General features: G+C 39.5%; 1 protein-coding gene across 1 annotated transcript; it reads left to right on the top strand.

Moving 5' to 3' along the window:
- The first annotated feature begins 116 nt into the window (after positions 1-116).
- Positions 117-17650, top strand: tm7sf2 (transmembrane 7 superfamily member 2). Its single transcript, XM_004076588.5, has 11 exons — positions 117-241; positions 1101-1183; positions 2764-2960; positions 5081-5135; positions 5377-5571; positions 9510-9613; positions 12552-12671; positions 12749-12917; positions 12999-13079; positions 13242-13364; positions 17274-17650. The coding sequence occupies exons 2-11, from the start codon at positions 1111-1113 to the stop codon at positions 17432-17434; spliced, it is 1278 nt and encodes a 425-aa protein (XP_004076636.1). The 5' UTR covers positions 117-241; positions 1101-1110; the 3' UTR covers positions 17435-17650.
- The last annotated feature ends 1246 nt before the right edge of the window (positions 17651-18896 follow it).

Below are 18896 nucleotides of genomic sequence, written 5' to 3'. Positions count from 1 at the left end.
CTTTATGCCTCAAAGTATTATGGATACCGAGCGAGCTTCGTAAGCTAGGTGTGTTGCTCAGGAAAACACTCGCCACTTGGTAAACACGTCTAATTGGCTGAAGAGAATTGCCCCGCCCTCTTCTGATGGAAAAGACGGATGTAATTGGCTGAGAGAAACAGAGGTGTTTACTTCAAGGACTGTCAGACTACGGACGCGACGATAACGAGTATCCACTTTCTGAACTAAGTTCCCCGCACCGGTAAGCATCTTTACCTTTAGTTTTGCTGTCTTAATTTTCTGGAAAGCCCTGGCTTCGATTATGATGCAAACTCAACAAATCTAAGGAGCTGAATGACAATTGATTCATGGTTTAAAATAGAACAGTTTAAGTGCACGTGGAGGAGACGTTGACACTTGAACTTAGACTTCTCGAATAAACTGATCACTTTTAATACTTAAAACTCAAATACAAAAATAATCAACATATTGAATGGTTACTAAAACTATTTCTCAGTTAATAACATTATTCCCGTTGACACGTAAAGGCCTCAATGCTTTTCTGCTGCATTTTGCAATTGTTTTATCAGATGATCTGATTATTTTCCATGTGGTTTCTTATGTTCACAAAGATCATATACGACTTCTGGATACTTTTTGGGAAGTTTGGGAATAATGGTGTCGTATTGTTATGAAGCAACATACGTGGACTATTTGCTCAGCACAGTCAGTGTGTTCCTGATTTTTACCAATAAATCACTCTCCACTCAGCTCAATTTTTGCACAAAATAAAGACATTTTAACTCTGATTATTATGTACTTTAAACCAAAGTCATAATTTGGTGCAACATTTTTTGGAGTTGGACATCCTCACCTGCAGACTCATCTGAATTAAACACCTGAAAGAAGAGATCTGCACCTTTATGTTATTATGTTAAATGTAAAATGTGTTTGTCAACTGAATGTTTGTGTAATTCCGAATTAATGACAGAAGCTCTGGTAAAGATCTTATATGAGAAAAAGTTGAAAAAAAAAAAAGCTGGATCAAGTTGAACATCTTATTTAAAAAAAAAAAAAGTGGAAATCAAATAATTGTCATACTGCATGTTTTTGGCACACAGGAGCAGAAAAATGGGATTAGATGGCAAAGCACCAAATCACAGATTAAGACATGACACACAGAAGGAGTTTGGAGGAACTCTAGGTAAGTCAACGCCATGTTTCTGATACTGGAAAGAAGAAATCATCATTTCACATTTTTTTGTTGTTTATATCTCATCAATGTTGTTAAAGTTTTCAATCTTCAGCTTCACCGTTTCACTGTTCCGAGCTGCATTTGCAAACGAGATTAATTTAGGAATTGCGGCTTAGATTTCTTGCATCTAAAATCAGATTTTTTTTGTCAGTTAAACATTTTTCATTAAATGCTTAAAAATGTAAAACCATTGCTTGAAGTTTGGAGAAAAGACTTTAATCTTAAAATATATATTCCATAAAAACCCATTTCATTTAAAAAATAAAATCACGTGGAATATACTAACTTTACTCATTTCTGATGTTTTCCTATTACCCTGAAGTCACTATTGGTTCTTATGGGATAAGTTGTGGTATCCATACATCTTAGTAGGGCGCTTAATAGTGTCCTTTTTTGAGATTTAACTCATATTTCTTTTGAAGTCACCTCAGAATAATTAATGGGCGCCTTTTAAATCCCTTTATTTCTACTTTATTTTGCTCCATCAAGGAGTTTAATGACCCAACCATTAATATCCAATTTAATATATGTATTTCTGCTGCCCCTATCTCATTAACAGGATCCCAAATTTCCTTAAATTTATATACATACCTTGGTCCATGTTTTCTGCCCTGTAGTTCAGCATCGGTCCACTAGGGGCAGTAAAAGAGCTTTTCATGCTCATTTTCAAAATGTCTGCTTCCATGAAATCTCAAACCCACTTTTGTTGGGAAAAGTGTAGCTAATTTTCAAAAGATTAGGGTGAGAATAACCCATCTGTCGTCATTCATGTATTAAACATGACTACTTGCTGTATTGAAAGAATGCAAAATCTGTTGATATTGAATTCTTTATAATACAGCTGACAAAGTGCCGTCGACATTTTTTTCATCTTAAACCAACATTACGGGGCATCACGGTGGTGCAGTGGTTGGCGCTCTTGCCTCACAGCAAGAAGGCCCCTGGTTCAAGTCCGGGCTGGGGGACCTGAAAAGCAACATCAATGGGGGACCTTCCTGTGTGGAGTTTGCATGTTCTCCCCGTGCATGCGTGGGTTCTCTCCGGAATCTCCGGCTTCCTCCCACCGTCCAAAAACATGCTTCATAGGTTGATTGGCAACTCTAAATTGACCATAGGTATGACTGTGAGAGTGAATGGATGTGTGATTGTGGATATTCTACCCTGCGACAGACTGGCGACCTGCCCAGGGCATCCCCTGCCTTCTCCCATAAGTGGCCGGGATAGGCTCCGGCAGCCCCGTGACCCCGAAAGGGAAAAACGGTATGGAAAATGAATGGAAAAAAAAACTAACATTACCAAATTTCCCAACTCATCATAATGTATATGATGTGAAATAGAAAAAATATAGCAAAATTTCTTTTATGGAATTCATCAAAGGGTTTAAAATACATTGTAATTCCAAAATATTTAGTTTTATTTCTGTTGATTTTATTTCTTGTTCATCAAGATTATTTGATGTAGTGAAATTTACAGCTTTAAAAAAAATCTGCCTCCATCCCATCAACTGTCTGACTTATTTTCCTTTTCAGGTGCCGTGTGCATTCCCATATTTCTACCACTGACTGTACTATTCCTGATTGGCCTGAGTCGAAGTCCAGAAGCGAGTGTGCTCCAGTGGCCTCCTTCCCTTCCCTCCTACAATCAGCTGTTGGACCCTCTGGCTCCTGTGCTTCTGCTGGGGTGGATCGCTCTGCACATCCTCCTCTACCATCTCCCATTAGGGAAGGTGAGAAATATTGTGGTATCCAGAAATGCATGTTGGGTCAAGTGTTCATCACTTTTGCTGATTTTAACTGGGAGTAAATTCATGCAGCATTTGCTAAACAGGTCTCACTGTAGACATTGATGATAATTGTGATTGGATGAGAAATTCTTTGTTTTAGAGATGAGAGATGTGCTTAAGGCTTTTTATCAAAACCACTGACATTAAAGAAAAGTCAAAAACAGTCAACAATTTCCTTTATAATCTGTTTCATGACATATGAATATATAGCCACAACAAAGACTCAGGAAGGTAGAAGAACAACCAGACTGACTTTATTGAAAAGCTTTTATTCTGGCTTCATCAACCCACGTAGATTGTATTTTTACATCTGCTCTGACTGCATTGAGTGACTCCTGTTATACAACACTATACCAATGTACATGGCTTATTAATAATATTCTGGGCTGTCTCTGTTTATAAAAACCCTGTAGGGAATTCTGCCCTAGAGTACCAACATTTTACAACACAGGCTGAGAGACACTTGCAGGTCTCAGGTCTCTTCTTCTTCACATCTGAAGAAGAAGAGACTTCTGCACATCTCTGTTATTGTCAACATCTGGACCAGCAATTATTGATGATGACACATTTGTACTAAATAGACAATATTCATACAAATGTTTTTGTTATGTAAACCTAGATGTTGTGACATTTATAGTCTCTAGTCCAGAAACATAAGAAAGATCCACGTATTATTACACAAAAAGATCCACGATCCAATCTGAGCAACACAAAGAGACAAATACACAAATCCCATAATTTGTTTACAATAAACACCAGGAAGATTTTAACCCTCTGTTCTGCTCTGAAGGACTCTCTATGCCTTTCAGTCTGTAATGTGTCCTTCTGTTGTGTCTGTCTGCTTGTAGACTCATTTTTTCTTTCACTGCTTAGTCATCCCTATTGCTGAACTTCTATAGCAAAAAACGTAAAAAAAAACAAAATCTTCACTGAAAGACCTTAATATCTTAAAAACATAAATAAAAAAGATGACCCCCCCCTCTTTTTAGTGAAATAAAAAGGGACTGGATCACTGTCTCTGGGCAGGATGCACAACTCTAGCATATTATTGCTCCTGGTGGTTACAGGTTTGAGCCAGAGCCAAACCTGTAGTTTGCATGGGTCTTCTAAGAAGGTGGTAAAGTGCTGTATAAGTATACGCCATCCACATATTTAATCATTCGGCATGTCAGTACAACCCTGTGATGGATTAGCCACCTGTCCAGGGTTTTTCCGGCCTTTGCCCAACAGTGGCTGGGATAGGATCTAACAAAGCCATGACCCCGCTAGTGATTAAGCAGGTTTAGTAAATGGATGTATAAATGGACAAGTTAGTACATTTGTCTTTGGTGTATTAATCAGAAGTCTTAAAGAGATCCTTTTATGCTGTTTTAAGGCTATCAAATGTTAAATGTTATTTTCTTTACATAAGCCAAAAAGTTTATCTTTAAAGCTGTTTTTTCATGTCTAGTCCCCTTTGAGACCAGATGTTTTCTGGTTAACGTGGCTAAGCTAACAAACTCTTGAATTCCTCACCTACCCCTACAGCTTCTCCCTTCCCCTGCATTTAGCCCTCCAAACAGAGAGTTATGGAAAAATAGGGTTTTCAAATTTGGACGTCACCACCACTCAACTTACTTTTCTCCAAAGGTATTTTATTCAAATCCAATCAAACTTTATTTCTATAGCACCTTTCTAACTCGTGCTACTTTAAGTGCTTTACATAAAAGCAATCAAAATGTAAAACGAAAAAAAAAAGACAAGACATTGAACAAATATTTTGTCTAAAACTCATACAGTGTTCAGACACACGCACACACAGACACACAGACACACACACACACACAGACACACACAAAGCTTGGTAAGAAAAATGCTGCAATGTAGAAATCTGGCTTTGTACTGAAGTGGGGAAAAGATATTTTGGGGACATGTCCACATCAGTTACCCCCACTGTAGTTCACAGAATACGTTACCACAGGACACCCCCGACCTAAACATAAGAGCCAGACCTGGGAGATCGCCAGACAGATCGACAGACTTATTTTTCCAAAGTATAAATAAATTCTTTCACGTCTTTGCAGGTGTCTGAAGGGTTGGTTCTCAGGGATGGAACACGACTCAAGTATCCCATTAATGGTATTCTTGGCTTTTTGCTCTTTTATTTTCATCATTTATTTCATATTCATTAAACCGATGAACAGATAGTTTCCAGCAATGATTTACAGAAGTTGATCTTGTTTAGAGGGAAAGTTGTCTTTTGAAACTGTGGCTTACAGCAGTTTGGCTTAGAATTGTGTCTTAACCTTTCTGCTCTATTAGCTGTGTAGACTTTTCCTGCTGCGTCGCCACATTTGTTGTTATTTGTTTCTTCCCCAAGGTATCCACGGCCTTTGTGTCAGCGTCGCGCTCCTGAGTTTGTTAATGTGGCTGGGTGCTCCCCTCGGGTATCTGTTTGAGCTGCTCCTGCCTCTGGCAGCGTCTGCCATAGCGGTGTCCTTCCTCCTCTCCATCTACCTCTACATCCGCTCATTTTGGGCTCCCTCCCATGCTCTGGCTTTGGGCGGAAACACAGGTGAGAGGCTGAGTATTAAAAGAAATGCCAACCTTAAACAGCACCGTGCCTTGGTAAGCCCATGTTTGTGTTGTGAGGGTGGAAGAATTTTGGTAATCCGTTGAGTACTCGTCTAACAGTGAAGCTCTGCAGGAGCTTGCAGGCATCCAGTATTGACTGAGTGTTGTTTTTTTGTTTTTTTAAAAAACACCTTTGTACGGCTGCTGTATGCTCTGCTGCATCCAAAGACAGAAACCAGCCAGCGGTATGAGTCATAGTCTCAGAGGAGAAATTTCATCAGTTTGTAGAAGGAAAGACACTTTGAGACTAATAATGTTTTCACTCTGGTTAGAGAAGACAAAAAACAGGGAGCAAAACTAATCCTGAATGGTTGCAGCTTTTTTACACATGATCCTCTCAAATTTCCTGTTTAAAGCTATTTAAAAGGGTATGAAGTGGGGCAAAAAAAGTATTTAGTTAGCCACAACTTGTGCAAGTTCTCCCACTTAAAAAGATGAGAGAGACCTTTAATTTACACCATAGGTATACCTCAACTATGAGAGACAAAATGAGGAAAAAAATCCAGAAATTCACATTGTCTGACTTTTACAGGATTTATTTGTCAATTAGGATGAAAATTAGTATTTGGTCAATAACAAACAAGCTAGATTTCTGGCTCACAGACATAACTTCTTCTGTAAGATGATCCTCTGTCCTTCACTCGTTACCTGTATTAATGTTACCTGTTTGAACTGGTTCTGTATATCAAAGACACCTGTCCACAACCTCAAACAGTCACACTCCAAACTCCAATATGGCCAAGAACAAAGAGCTGTCTAAGGACACCAGAAACCAAATTGTTGGCCTCCACCAGGCTGGGAAGACTGAATCTGCAATAGGTAGGCAGCTTGGTGTGAAGAAATCAGCAATTATAAGGAAATGTAAGACAAACAAAACCACTGATAATCTTCTTCCATCTGGGGCTCCCCGCAAGATCTCACCCCGTGGAGTCAAAAATTTTTTTTGCTCACCAACAACGGTGAACAGAAATCCCAAAACTACACGGGGGAACCTATTGAATAAGAGCTGGAACCAAAGTAACAAAGGCTACCATCAGTAACATACTACACCACAAGGGACTCAAATCCTGCATTTCCAGACGTGTCCCCCTGCTAAAGCCAGTACATGTGCAGGCCCGTCTAAAGTTTGCTAGAGAGTATTTGGATGATCCAGAAGAGGATTGGGATGATAACGAACCCAAAACAGAATTTTTTGGTAAGAACTCTACTCCTCGTGTTTGGAGGAGAAATAATGCTGAGTTGCATCCAAAGAACACCATACCTACTCCAAAGCATGGGGGTGGAAACATCATGATATGGAGCTGTTTTTCAGCAAAAGGACCAGGACGACAGATCCGTGTTAAGGAAAGAATTAATGGGGCCATGTGTCATCAGATTCTGAGTGAAAACCTCCTCCCATCTGCAAGGACATTGAAGGTGAAACGTGGCTGGATCTTTCAGAATGACGACTATCCCAAAAACACTGCCCGGGTAACGAAGGCGTGGCTTCATAAGAAGCATTTCAAGCCAGTCTCCAGATCTCAACCCAAAAGAAAGTCTTTGTTACCCAGTGGCAGCCCTAAAACATCACTGCTCTGGAGGAGATCTACATGGAGGAATGGGCCAAAATACCAGCAACAGTTTGTGAAAATCTTGTGAAGACTGTTGCCGTTGTCAACAATGGGTTTATAACAAAGTATTGAGTTGAATCTTTGTTATTGACCAAATACTTATTTTCCACCATAATTTGCAAATAAATTCATTAAAAATCAGACAATGTGATTTTCTGGATTTTTTTTTCTCATTTTGTCTCTCATGGTCTCTCATGTCTCTCTATGATGGAAAATTACAGGCGTCTGTCATTATTTAGGTGGGAGAACTTGCACAATTGATGGATGACTAAATACTTTTTTTGCCCCACTGTAGTTTCCTAATACAAATGACTACAAAAAGTTGAAGAGTAGGTGTGGTCACATGACCCATTCATTTTCTGAGGGTCACTTTAAAACTGTGTTTTAAATTGTCTGATTTTGCAGTCTTAGCTGAATCTGACATCCCTAAAATCAAAGGTTTCTGAAAGTAAGAACATGGCTAAACAAGACAAGATCATCATCTGACCCATCTGACCCCACCCCCTTTGCTTTCCAAACAGGAAGTACCTGCTGGTGCAAAGAAACGAAAATCCCATAGACTTCTGTAGAGAAATGAACAGATATTACCCACTCATTTTATTAGTCAAAATAACCATTCTTGCTCTGACACTTTTCATTAAATGTTTTCCTTAGTGTAAGTTATTCAAGTTATAAAATGACCAATCAGGTGTCTCAATAAAAGTAGGTGGTCTCACATTAAACAACTGGAAGTTTGATTGACAGATTATCTCAAGCCAACTTTTAAGTAGTAGGGGTGTGGCCTTTTAACAAGCTCATTCCTGATTGGCGAGAGTGATTGCCATGGAAATAATGACTCAGACCAATCGCTGCTTACTGATAATTTCTGGTTCAAACATGGCAGCGTCCATATCACAAAAAGATAGCAAATGAAGTGGTTTCCTTTTGTTGGAGCCAGGAGTAAACCATTTCCTATGGGTGAGGTCACACTCATAAGAACCAACCATTGACACATACAGTCAATGGTTGGAGCTCAAAAAGTGAGGCCCTTTGAGAGCTGATGAGTTAAAGGTCACCCGTCAAAATGCACAACATTTAGAAAAAGAAAAGAAAGACAGGAAATATTGTATTTTTGTTGATAAATTTAAACCGACGTTAACTTGAATAGTCATCTGCAGTGGACCCCTTGTGGCTACTTGATGAAATGCAATCATCTCCAGTTACTTTGACTTAAATAATAATAATTATTATAATAACTGTTACTTTATTTATCCCACAATGGGGAAATTTTTCTCTGCATTTTACCCATCGCCTGGGGGAGCGGTGAGCTGCAGGCGACCTGCGCTCGGGTGGCAGTAGCATTAAGGGCCTTGTCCAAGGGCCCTCACTGGGTGATGGTAGTTGCTCGCCATTGAAATAGTAATTGCCCCCATTACCATTGTTCATTTCCCTCCGGGAATCGAACCCTGGTTTCCTGCGTGGGAATCTTTCACCTTAACTAAAGCTTCAGTCTGGAAGACGAGCAGTTTTCTCTTTGGTTATATTTTCCTCAAAACATCCCTTCATGCCACAACTCATTTAACACAACATATTAAATGCTAATTATAGCAGCTGGTGCCTTTTTTTCGTTTTGTTCTGATAAAACAACAATAAATGCGTCAAAAGCCTTCCAGGTCCAGACTATGTAAAGATTTGGTAAAAACTCAGTCAGAACAGTTCACTTTCCGTCACACAACCATTGTGTACGTATAAATTAAGCAGAATGAATAAGCTTAAGACTCATACGTTTTGGGTGATAATGAAAAATGTTGGGGGCTTTTTTTTGGCTATAAAGGAACACTCGCTGCACTTTTCAGGTCAATATAACCTTTTTCACATCAGCCCACGGTTGGACATGTCATCGCATAAAAGCACAGGCAGAACTATTACTGCCAATAACAGGTTTCTGTGTGTGTGTGTATGTGTGTTTGTACACTTCTTTTGCTGGGCCATCTTAATGGACTGCAGGCATCAGCTGTTATACAAAGAGCTATTTTTCTGTGTGTGACATGAAAAGGTTTGCTGTGAAATGTCTGCAAGCCCCCACAAATGAATGAAAGGATTTTAATGAACATTAACTGCTTTCAACTACAAATAATTTACAAATGTTTATTGGTCTCACTCAGTGTGTCATAAGTTCCGTTTTCTGGTTCGTTACCAACTTTTTAATTTACTGTCTGCTCTTTTAAAGTCATATATGCATGGATAGAAAGAAAAAATGCATTTGCATCATTGTTTTTATTTTTCAAAGGAAATCCTCTGTATGACTTCTTTATTGGACGGGAGCTGAACCCCCGCATTGGAAACTTCGACCTGAAATACTTCTGTGAGCTCAGGCCAGGTTTGATTGGCTGGGTGAGTTGAGCAGCAGAAACGGTCCAGCTAACCCAAGCCTTCTGGGGATTTCCCTTGTAGATCTTGGAAGAGTAAAATCCATGGTTTCATTGCTTTTGACAAGTCACAGATGTACTGAAGCTGCACAAATCATGACGCTACCACCACCATTCTCTACTGTTACTACATTGATCTTTTTGTGTTGGTTTCAGAACTGACTAGATACCAAATGTTGGTCAAATTATTTAAACACAGTTATTGTCAAGACATTTGAGTGATTGTCTAGATATTTTTGCCAAAAAGTCTTTTTGCTCTTTTTGGAAAGAAAAATCTTTCTTTTTGAATTTTATTATGTCTATGGATTCATTTGTTTGTCTTTTTTTATTGATTTACAATATATTACCAAAACTGAAGTGCTGTCCCTTTCCTAACCTATATAGTTCAATCAAATGTAAGTCCACCATTTGCAGCTATTACAGCCTCAACTCTTCTGGGAAGGCTGTCCCTGTTGGTGGATAAGGCCTGGCTCTCAGTCTCCGCTCTAATTCATCCCAAAGTTGTTTTATCGGGTTCAGGTCAGGAATCTGTGCAGGCCAGTCAAGTTAATCCACACCAGACTCTGTCATCCATGTCTTCATGGACTTTGCGTTGTGCTCTGGTGCACAGTCATGTTGGAAGAGGAAGGGGACGCTCTAAACTGTTCCCACAAGGTTGGGAGCATGGAATTGTCCAAAAGGTTTTAGTATCCTGCATTTAGACATTTAGATCCTACATTTATCCTACATTTAGAGTTCCTTTCACTTGAATTAAGGGACCAAGTCCAAGTCCTGAAAAACAAGCCCACACCATAGTTCCTCCTCCACCAAATTTCACAATCGGCACAATGCGATCTGAAATGTACCGTTCTCCTGAGAACCTCCAAACTCAGACTCGTCCATCAGATTGCCACATGAAAAAGCGTGATTCATCACTCCAGAAAAGGCGTCTCCACTGCTCTAGAGTCCAGTGGCTATGTGCTTTACACCACTGCATCTGATGCTTTGCATTGCACTTGGTGATGTGTGGCATGGATGAAGCGCCTCGTCCATAGAAACCCACTCCATGAAGCTCTCTGCGTTTTGTACTAATCTGAAAGTCACATGAAGTTTGGAGCTCTGTAGCAATTGACTGTGCAGTCGGTGACCTCTTTGCACTGTGCTCTTCAGCATCTGCTGAAACCTTTCCATCAGTTTAAGATGTCTACCACTTCATGGCTGAGTTGCTGTTGATCCCAAACTCTTCCATTTTGTCATGAGAGCTGACAGTTGACTGTGGAACATTTTAGAAATTTCACCACTGGATTTGTTGCACAGGTGGCGTTCTATGACAGATTTCACGCTGGAATTCACTGAGCTCCTGATAGCAGCCCATGTTTGTAAAACAGTCTGCATGGCTGAGTGTTTGATTTAATAGACCTGTGGCCAGACCAAGCGATTAAAACACCTGATTCTCACCATTTGGATGGATGAGCCAATACTTTTGGGAATATTGTTTATGTCAAGCATTAAAATGATTTGAATACTGCAACAAAAATTACAAAACACTGATGCATCAAACCCATTTTAGATATAAAGTAATACATTTATTAAAAAATAAAGAAAAAATTAAAGATGTTACAAGATGACGCCGTCTTTTTAAACGTGTAATAACTTATAATCATAAATGGATGTTTTTGCTTGTTCTTGATTCATGAGCTCTTATTTTTACAGTCATATAAGAGTGTAGTTCTTTACATGTTGTTTTGCTTCTTTTACAACTTTCTGAACGAGTTTTTGTTGTGACCTTAAGATTCTCCACTATTCCAATTCATCTTTATATGTAGATCGTGACTCCCATAGTGACTAATTTCCCATCAGAGGTATTCACATTAAGTCACTGTTGGGTTCCTTCTTAAGGGTGACAATATTTTGATTTGCTTTTAGCTTCTGTCAATTATTCAACACAAAACAGGCCGAAGTTTAAATTACAAACAGTTCCGTGTTGGTAAAATAGTGAGGGTGAAAGAGAATTCCACTACAAAACAAAACAATTTGGATGAATAACTGATGAACTCTTTGAGAAATGGATGGCTGCGTTCATTCAAAACCATGGGACAGATCTCAAAATGACCAAAAGGTGGCAATATTGCTTTCTACACAGTTTGACAGCTGAACTTTGAAGCTTTGTCAAGTGTTTGAGGAAGAACATCATCTTTATCAGTCTTATCACAGAGAACATGACATGTATTCAATAATATAAACATCCCAACAAGAAACCTATTAAATGCAATTAAGAGTTTCTCTAGTCAGAAAGGAAAAGCAACACAGAAACTGTAAAGAATCAAATTATGCTGGAAAATGCTGTTTTGCCCTCCCCTCTTTTTTTTTTCTTTTTTTACAGCGTAGACAGTCAAACATTTGCATATGTGAGTGTTTCAGTGCCTCCAGTGTGTGGGCGAGCAGAGAAAACGTTGAACCACTATCTGGCGCCAGACAGTCCATGGATTATTTTCACTTCCTGCTAATTAAACATTCTGCATTTTACATTTTCTATTAAACCTTTAAATGTAAAAACTAAAGCCTGCAGGGGGGAAGAAAATGAAAACACCAATCACGTTAAAAACACGAATGGGCTGTTTTTCATGAATAATTTTTTTACATATAAAAAGGCTTACAGGTTGCAAATCTGTGCAGGAGGGAGGTTGAGACTGAAAACACGGAGACATTTGAATGTCTGCAAGGCTTTCAGGGAGCTGAACCATAGTGTTACACTCTGATCACATTACATGGACTGAACCATCAATAAATTAGTCTGGAAATTAGTTGTCAGATTAGTTCATGATAGAAACAAGAGGTCACTCACAGACAGCCTTTTGTGTTTTTTGGTGAACCTTGTAGGGGAAACACCGACAGGTTTTAGAAAAGGTTTGTTTTTGGATCAGGTGGTGATAAATTTTGGAATGCTGATGAAGGAGGTGGAGCTCCGAGGGTCCCCCTCCCTTGCCATGATCCTGGTGAACAGCTTCCAGCTGCTGTATGTGGCAGATGCTCTGTGGAATGAGGTGAGCGGAGCACCAGAAGCACATTTCTGCCCGTCTTCCTGCAGAGGCTTGGAGATTTCCCTTAAATGTTTCATCAGGAAGCAGTCTTAACGACCATGGACATCGTGCACGACGGTTTTGGGTTCATGCTGGTCTTCGGGGACCTGGCCTGGGTCCCGTTCACGTACGGCCTGCAGGCTGCCTTCCTGGTTGTGCACCCACAGACCCTGACCTGGCTCAAGGCTGTATTTATACTCTTGCTGAACGGTGAATCTGGTTTTGGTTTGGTTGCAAAATGTCGTGTTGCTAAGTGAACAGTTGATGATCAAAGTGTTGGGTTTCATTCAGGTATGGGATATTACATTTTCAGAAAATCCAACTCGCAGAAGAACCAGTTCAGGCGAGACCCGACTCATCCAAGTGTTACTGGTCAGTTACTTCCAGATTTCACATGAATTTACAATTTTACAAACAAGCTTAATCTCATTTCATTTGAGTTTTAGGTGGAACAATCTTTCTTTATTATTATCATGACTTTTAATTTAGGAAAGCAAGCCTTTTTGAAGAATGAGCTGCAACTGTCCCTTTCAGGTCTGGAAACAATTGCCACGGCAACAGGGAAGCGTCTGCTAGTGTCTGGCTGGTGGGGTTTCGTACGTCATCCCAACTACTTGGGGGACCTCCTCATGGCTCTGGCCTGGTCCCTGCCCTGTGGTAAGAAAGTGGTGAAACTCTCTGCTGTTTGTGCCCAAAAGTGATGTAGATAATATATATATTTGATAAAACCCAGCTCCATCTGTTGTTGAATAGGATTTATCTGATCAGCCCAGTCCAACCGAAGCAGTGGTGTTCATGGTAGGACGGGCTCAGGTCAGGGTCAGCTTTCAATCATCAATCAGTGAATGCAGCTCAAGAAAATCTGTCTGTTCACTAAAGCCAAAAGGTGCTGCAGGTTTTTGGGTTGTCCGGGCCCGTGCAGGGTCGTAGAAAGGAGCGGCTGCATCTTACCGGGATTGAGGTGTGTAATGCAATTCCATTGAGGCTCGTACGGCTGCTTAAAGGAACGTTGTGAAACTGGAACGTACCATTGTTATGCGTGTAATAAGCTTATTGTGAAGTATTTTGTTTGGGTAGTGTAGTTTTACGGTGCCCTGAGATGCATGTACTGGCTCCTGATTGACCATGTAGAAATGCTGCACGGACAGAGTGGGACGTGATACATGAGTGCATGAGTGATGTAGGACATCCACACAGGCTGCATGCAAAAAGCACACACTTATCCTTTGAACGGCCATAATGGATGAAAAATCCATACGACATGCCTACATCTCACCTACGTCCCCCTAATTTACCCTTACGTGTTGTATACGAGTTCACTACGACCTGTGGCCCTCGGCATGCTTGTAGAAAATTATGCATACATATATACATAAGCTACTTTCAATCCACTCTCGGGCACGCCCGTTCATACTCTTCCAATGAAAACTCTTATTTTACTGTAAGCTTTCGTTGTGGATGGATGTGCCATTTTTCTGCACATAAGCGGGCCTGTTGGACCTAAACGTTCTGGAGTATTATCAACTAAAACAAAGCCCTGTAAAGCTACGTTCACACCACCTGTGCTCGTAGCTTAAGTCCTAAACATGAATAGTCAGGTGTTAAAAGAAACGCCATCCCATCTCAACAGAAACACCACCACTTCTCTATCTTTCTTTGGACAGGCAGGAGGCAACATGCTGGGTCAGCAGAAGAATACTAGAGCTGCTCAATGAGGACACGGGTGGCTGATATTCAGAGCTCCTCATATCGAATCTTTCATGTAGAGCTTCTTGAAAGGCTGCTGATGGAAGCTAGGAGAGGTTTGGATGAAACGGGTCAGTGTGGATCGTAAGGCTGCTCTCAGAATCCCCCCCGGTGCTGTGTTCTCATGTAGGTCACTGCAGTACTTGTAGAAGGCCAGCGTTGCATGTTTACGCCTGTTTTTATCTCTTTTGATGGTGAAGAAAGTTGGTTTGAGAAAGCAGCTGGCCTCGTTCCCCCTGAGCTGGCTGTGCAGCTCAACATAAAAGCATCCTGCTTGCTCCTGCTGAGTTTCAGGATCAACAATTTTTTCTGGCTTTGAACTAAGTCAGATGAGAGATGTCCTCTTTGTCTTGTGGTTTTCATGTTGAAAGGTGTCCGGGCTGCGCTGTGAGTCATTTCTGAGCTAAATCTAACATCAAGATCACCATCATAACTACTCAAGTCACGGAGTCGACCTTTTCCTGTTTTGGACTGTGGGCCAGAATGTAATTGATGGTATTTTTCATAATTCTGCTGTTTCATTCAGACTATTTGAGACATAAAGATTCACATAAAGAGAAAAATGATTTTTCTTGCAGGGAAGTTGGAGATTTAAATTAGATAATTTTATGCTCAGAGGGGTTAATTAACCTCTTAAGACTAATATCTTAGCTAACGCTCTACACATGTTGTCACAGGGCCCCAGTTTAGCAGAATGAACTACCGTGGTAACATAACCCAAAATATGATGTCCACGCATGTAGACGCCAGGTTTTAAAAGGTTAAACATTTTTAAATTATTTTTGTGTGAGACTTTTGTTTTGTTAAAGCAAAAATTGATATGTATCGTATTTTCGAGGGTATAGGTCACACTGGAGTTGCACCCTTTGCTAAATTATGTTAGAAAACAAAAAAAAACACACAACTTATACTATGGAAAACCCAGTACTATAGTTCACAGTACTCTCTGTTTGTATTCCAAAAAACATGAATAAATTCCATTTATTTTCAACTTTATGAATTTCCCTCATCAAAATCTTTGTCAAATCGTACTTTAATGAATAAATTGTATTCACAATTCTGCCGCTTTTTTAAGATAAGGTAAAGCAACACCGACAGTTGTGACTGAAAATGACATAAATGTTAATCGACAGCTTTAAATACAGAATATGGACACAAAGATGAAGCAAAGGAAAAGTTAGGATTAATAGCACTTTAGAAAAAAGAAAATGCTGTTTTTAACTTTGGACTAAATATTGAAATTAAAGTTAGACAGGAAGTTCTATATATATTACAATATATAATATAAAAGTCACAGTAATTTTGGTAAGAACATATATAGATATAATTCTGTTCTATATGAAAAACTAAAAAGTGTATAGATCTGTATTAAATAGTTTGTTTCTCTACATTGTTATTATAAAGGTTCAAAGAATGCAGGCCAAATGGTTGACCCTCACACATTATCACCTCGCCAGAGCTTATTGTTTTTATCGTTTTGATCCAGATTCCAGCTCAAGAGCATGAATCAGAAGGGAGACGGTGGCTCGCCCATTTCAGTTGACGCGTCACAAAAGAGCTTTTTCAAATGGCCGTTTTTTAACTGCTCCTTATGCATCATGATTCGATTAAAGAAATGCAATTTTAATCTCAAGTTCTTTTATAATTATCCTCCATCATGAGGAAAAAGCTGCAAGAATATGTTAAAAACACCAGAAAAACAATTTGCTTCAGAGTCGGTCTTTAAGTCTTTGCAATTTTCTGTTGAGAGCCTCTTTCCTTTACTTCTGAGAGCCTCTGCCTCACTCAATCCATCCTTATTTTTTTTTTAATGGAAATAAAAGAATTGATTTAGCTTGAGCTAAATGTTCTTTCAGCTGAATCTTTCAACATTAATTATTTTTTTAAAGTATTTATTCTATTCAATTTTAGTTACATAGCCCGATATTACAATAGTTGTCTCAATGTGTTTCATACCGATAATTGTATAATAAACATGAAACCATAAAAAACATGAAGTCATAGAATTCAATAGGTTATAGCTAAACTTAACAGACAAAGCTAAACTGGGCATCCCTGCCCCCCTTCTTTATTCCCCCTATAACAACAGTTAGACATGTAACAGACTCCAAAATTAAAATGAGCTTATTTAGTGGATAAAAACTGTCAAATTTCTGTTAAAATATATGTTATGGTTGTTCTAGCTTGTGTGAATTAAATTATTAACCCTTTTTTGTACGGAACTGTTGGTGTAGAAATTGAAAATCTGTTTTACAGCTGCAGGAAACCCAGCTTACTGTTTTTTCATGAGCAGTTCTTCAAACATTGACAGCTCGATTTGTGTAACAGCTTCTGTTCAGCGGTACCTGCTTCAGCACCGGGGGTGTCCATGATCAATGCCCCAAACGGAGAAAGCACGGGAATAAAGGGGAAGTCAGAAAGGAAAAAAGAGAGATAAAAGATAATAACAGTGTGTTTCACGCCAACCAGAGCCGCGCAGACAAAGACTGAAGAAACGACGACTGACAGACAAAAAGCTGTAATTACAGTCTCAAAAATGAACTCTGAGATGAATCAACACTGAACTTCATGAGTGTAATCAAACAGCCATTCACTGAAGTGCTTTTGTGCAAGAGCATCTGAGAAGAAAAGGTTACCTGTTGTGCAGAGGAGGCTGCACACTTGAAATGCGGCTCTCCTGATGTAGCTAGCATCAAATATGTCGATCCTAAAAGAAGGTGACAGTTTCTTGCCCTAATTTGTGAAACGCGAAGTGTGAGGTTAAAACTGTGCTTTGGTGGTCATGTCTTTAATTTGCATCTTTGTGTTTGTTCTCTCCAGGGTTTTCACATCTCCTGCCTTATTTCTACGTCATCTACTTCACCGTCCTGCTGGTTCACAGAGAGGCGCGCGATGAGAGGCAGTGCAAAGCCAAATATGGACTGGCGTGGGACGCCTACTGCCGTCGCGTCCCCTATAGGATCTTTCCTTTCATCTACTGAAAAAGTTGAAACATTACCACTTCTTGTCCTTAATTGACAGTTTTTTTTAATGATGGACCACAGAATGCAAACTGCATCAACAAATCCTCACATGCAGACTTTGAAACCAACAAATGCTGGAGACGAAGCGGTCAGGACCACATGTCTTTATCCCAAAAACTTGGTGAAGATAGCAGCCTGAGAAGGCTGGTTAATAAAGACGACCTTGTGTTTGTACGTTGTGTCCTTGGTGGAGTGTGTCGACGCGCTTCAGTTGCTGTTGATAAATTGAGTCTGCTCACAAAAGCTGTTTTCCTGAAGCACCTAAACCAGTCCAAACGTTTTGCAAAGTGGGCTGGATTTTATTTTTATTAAATCTATATTTTACCAGGAGGTTCAGTTGAAAACAGTTTCTCATGATTAACAGGAAAATAACACAAAAAGGTACCTTATTCAGAAGTACAAACCACTGTGGTTTTAATCACAGAAACAAATAAATCTGTTCTTCCTGTTTGGCCCTGAAGGCTCTGAAGGTCAAGTAGCCACAGGTTTACTACGGTCTAAAAGGTCATTTAGCCAATCACCATCTAGAAAGCTTAGGTCTTTGAAAGTATATATTTATATATATAAGAATATATTTGTGTCATAGATAATAAGCTGAGGGGGGGCACAAGCTTCTTGCTGTGAGCTCTCAGCAAAGGGTAAGGGGGCGGGGTTGGCCATGCCCACAACCCAGTGGCGGTTTCTGATAAACTCATGCCGCTCTGCAGAAACTTATGTCCTAGAAAACCTCAAAGGTGTATGTGTGCCTTAAAACAACGTCAACATAATTAAAAGACGCTTTAAGAATACATTACAAGATGATTGGAGTGACTATAAAATGTTTTTACCATATTTAAAGGAAAAAGGACTTTGTGTTAGCCCGCCTTTTATCTTTCTTTTACTTTGACGGAACAAAGCAATACAACAAAGCAAAGAATTTGAGGTTTAAAACCCTTTTAGATGTTCTGCAAAAAATAACTTCAATGTGTCGTATGCAAGAGTTCAACTGTAATGGGTTTTTTTCCTCCCAACACCTTTTCTCACAAGAGCTTATGTGGCTTTGTCTAAAAATATTTGCCCCTTTCCATTAGCATTTACCCTACAAATTATACGTCTCCCACATGTGGTTCTTTCTGCAGACGGCGGAAGCACACCTTCATTTTTTCACCTCTTAAGCCCATTTGCTGCACAGTTGTCCTCTGGCTTCGCCTACACGAGCTATTTTCTGTTGTTTTTCATCAGCAATGTGCTAATTACTAAATGGGAATGAACGATTCTGCTGCAATTGTCTTCAGAAATTGTTCAGTAACTTTCCTCTATATGTCTTTTTGGCCTTTATGAATATTGTTTTTAAGTTTCTGTAATTTTTTAAATAATTATTCACAGTTATTTTTGTTTTTTGCAGTTTTAAAATGTGTAAGGTCTCACAAATGACTTCATC

This window comes from Oryzias latipes, chromosome 14, assembly GCF_053564925.1.
Source record: "Oryzias latipes strain Hd-rR chromosome 14, Olatipes_Hd-rR_3.1".
NCBI classification, from domain to species: Eukaryota; Metazoa; Chordata; class Actinopteri; order Beloniformes; family Adrianichthyidae; genus Oryzias; species Oryzias latipes.
This window is presented reverse-complemented; position numbering and strand designations above follow the sequence as displayed.

Coding starts and splice junctions, on each gene's coding strand:
- tm7sf2 (XM_004076588.5), top strand. CDS start 1,111: ATGGGATTAGATGGCAAAGCACCAAATCACAGATTAAGACATGACACA. Junction 2,961..5,080: donor ACCATCTCCCATTAGGGAAG/GTGAGAAATATT, acceptor ACGTCTTTGCAG/GTGTCTGAAGGGTTGGTTCT. Junction 13,365..17,273: donor GGCCTGGTCCCTGCCCTGTG/GTAAGAAAGTGG, acceptor TGTTCTCTCCAG/GGTTTTCACATCTCCTGCCT.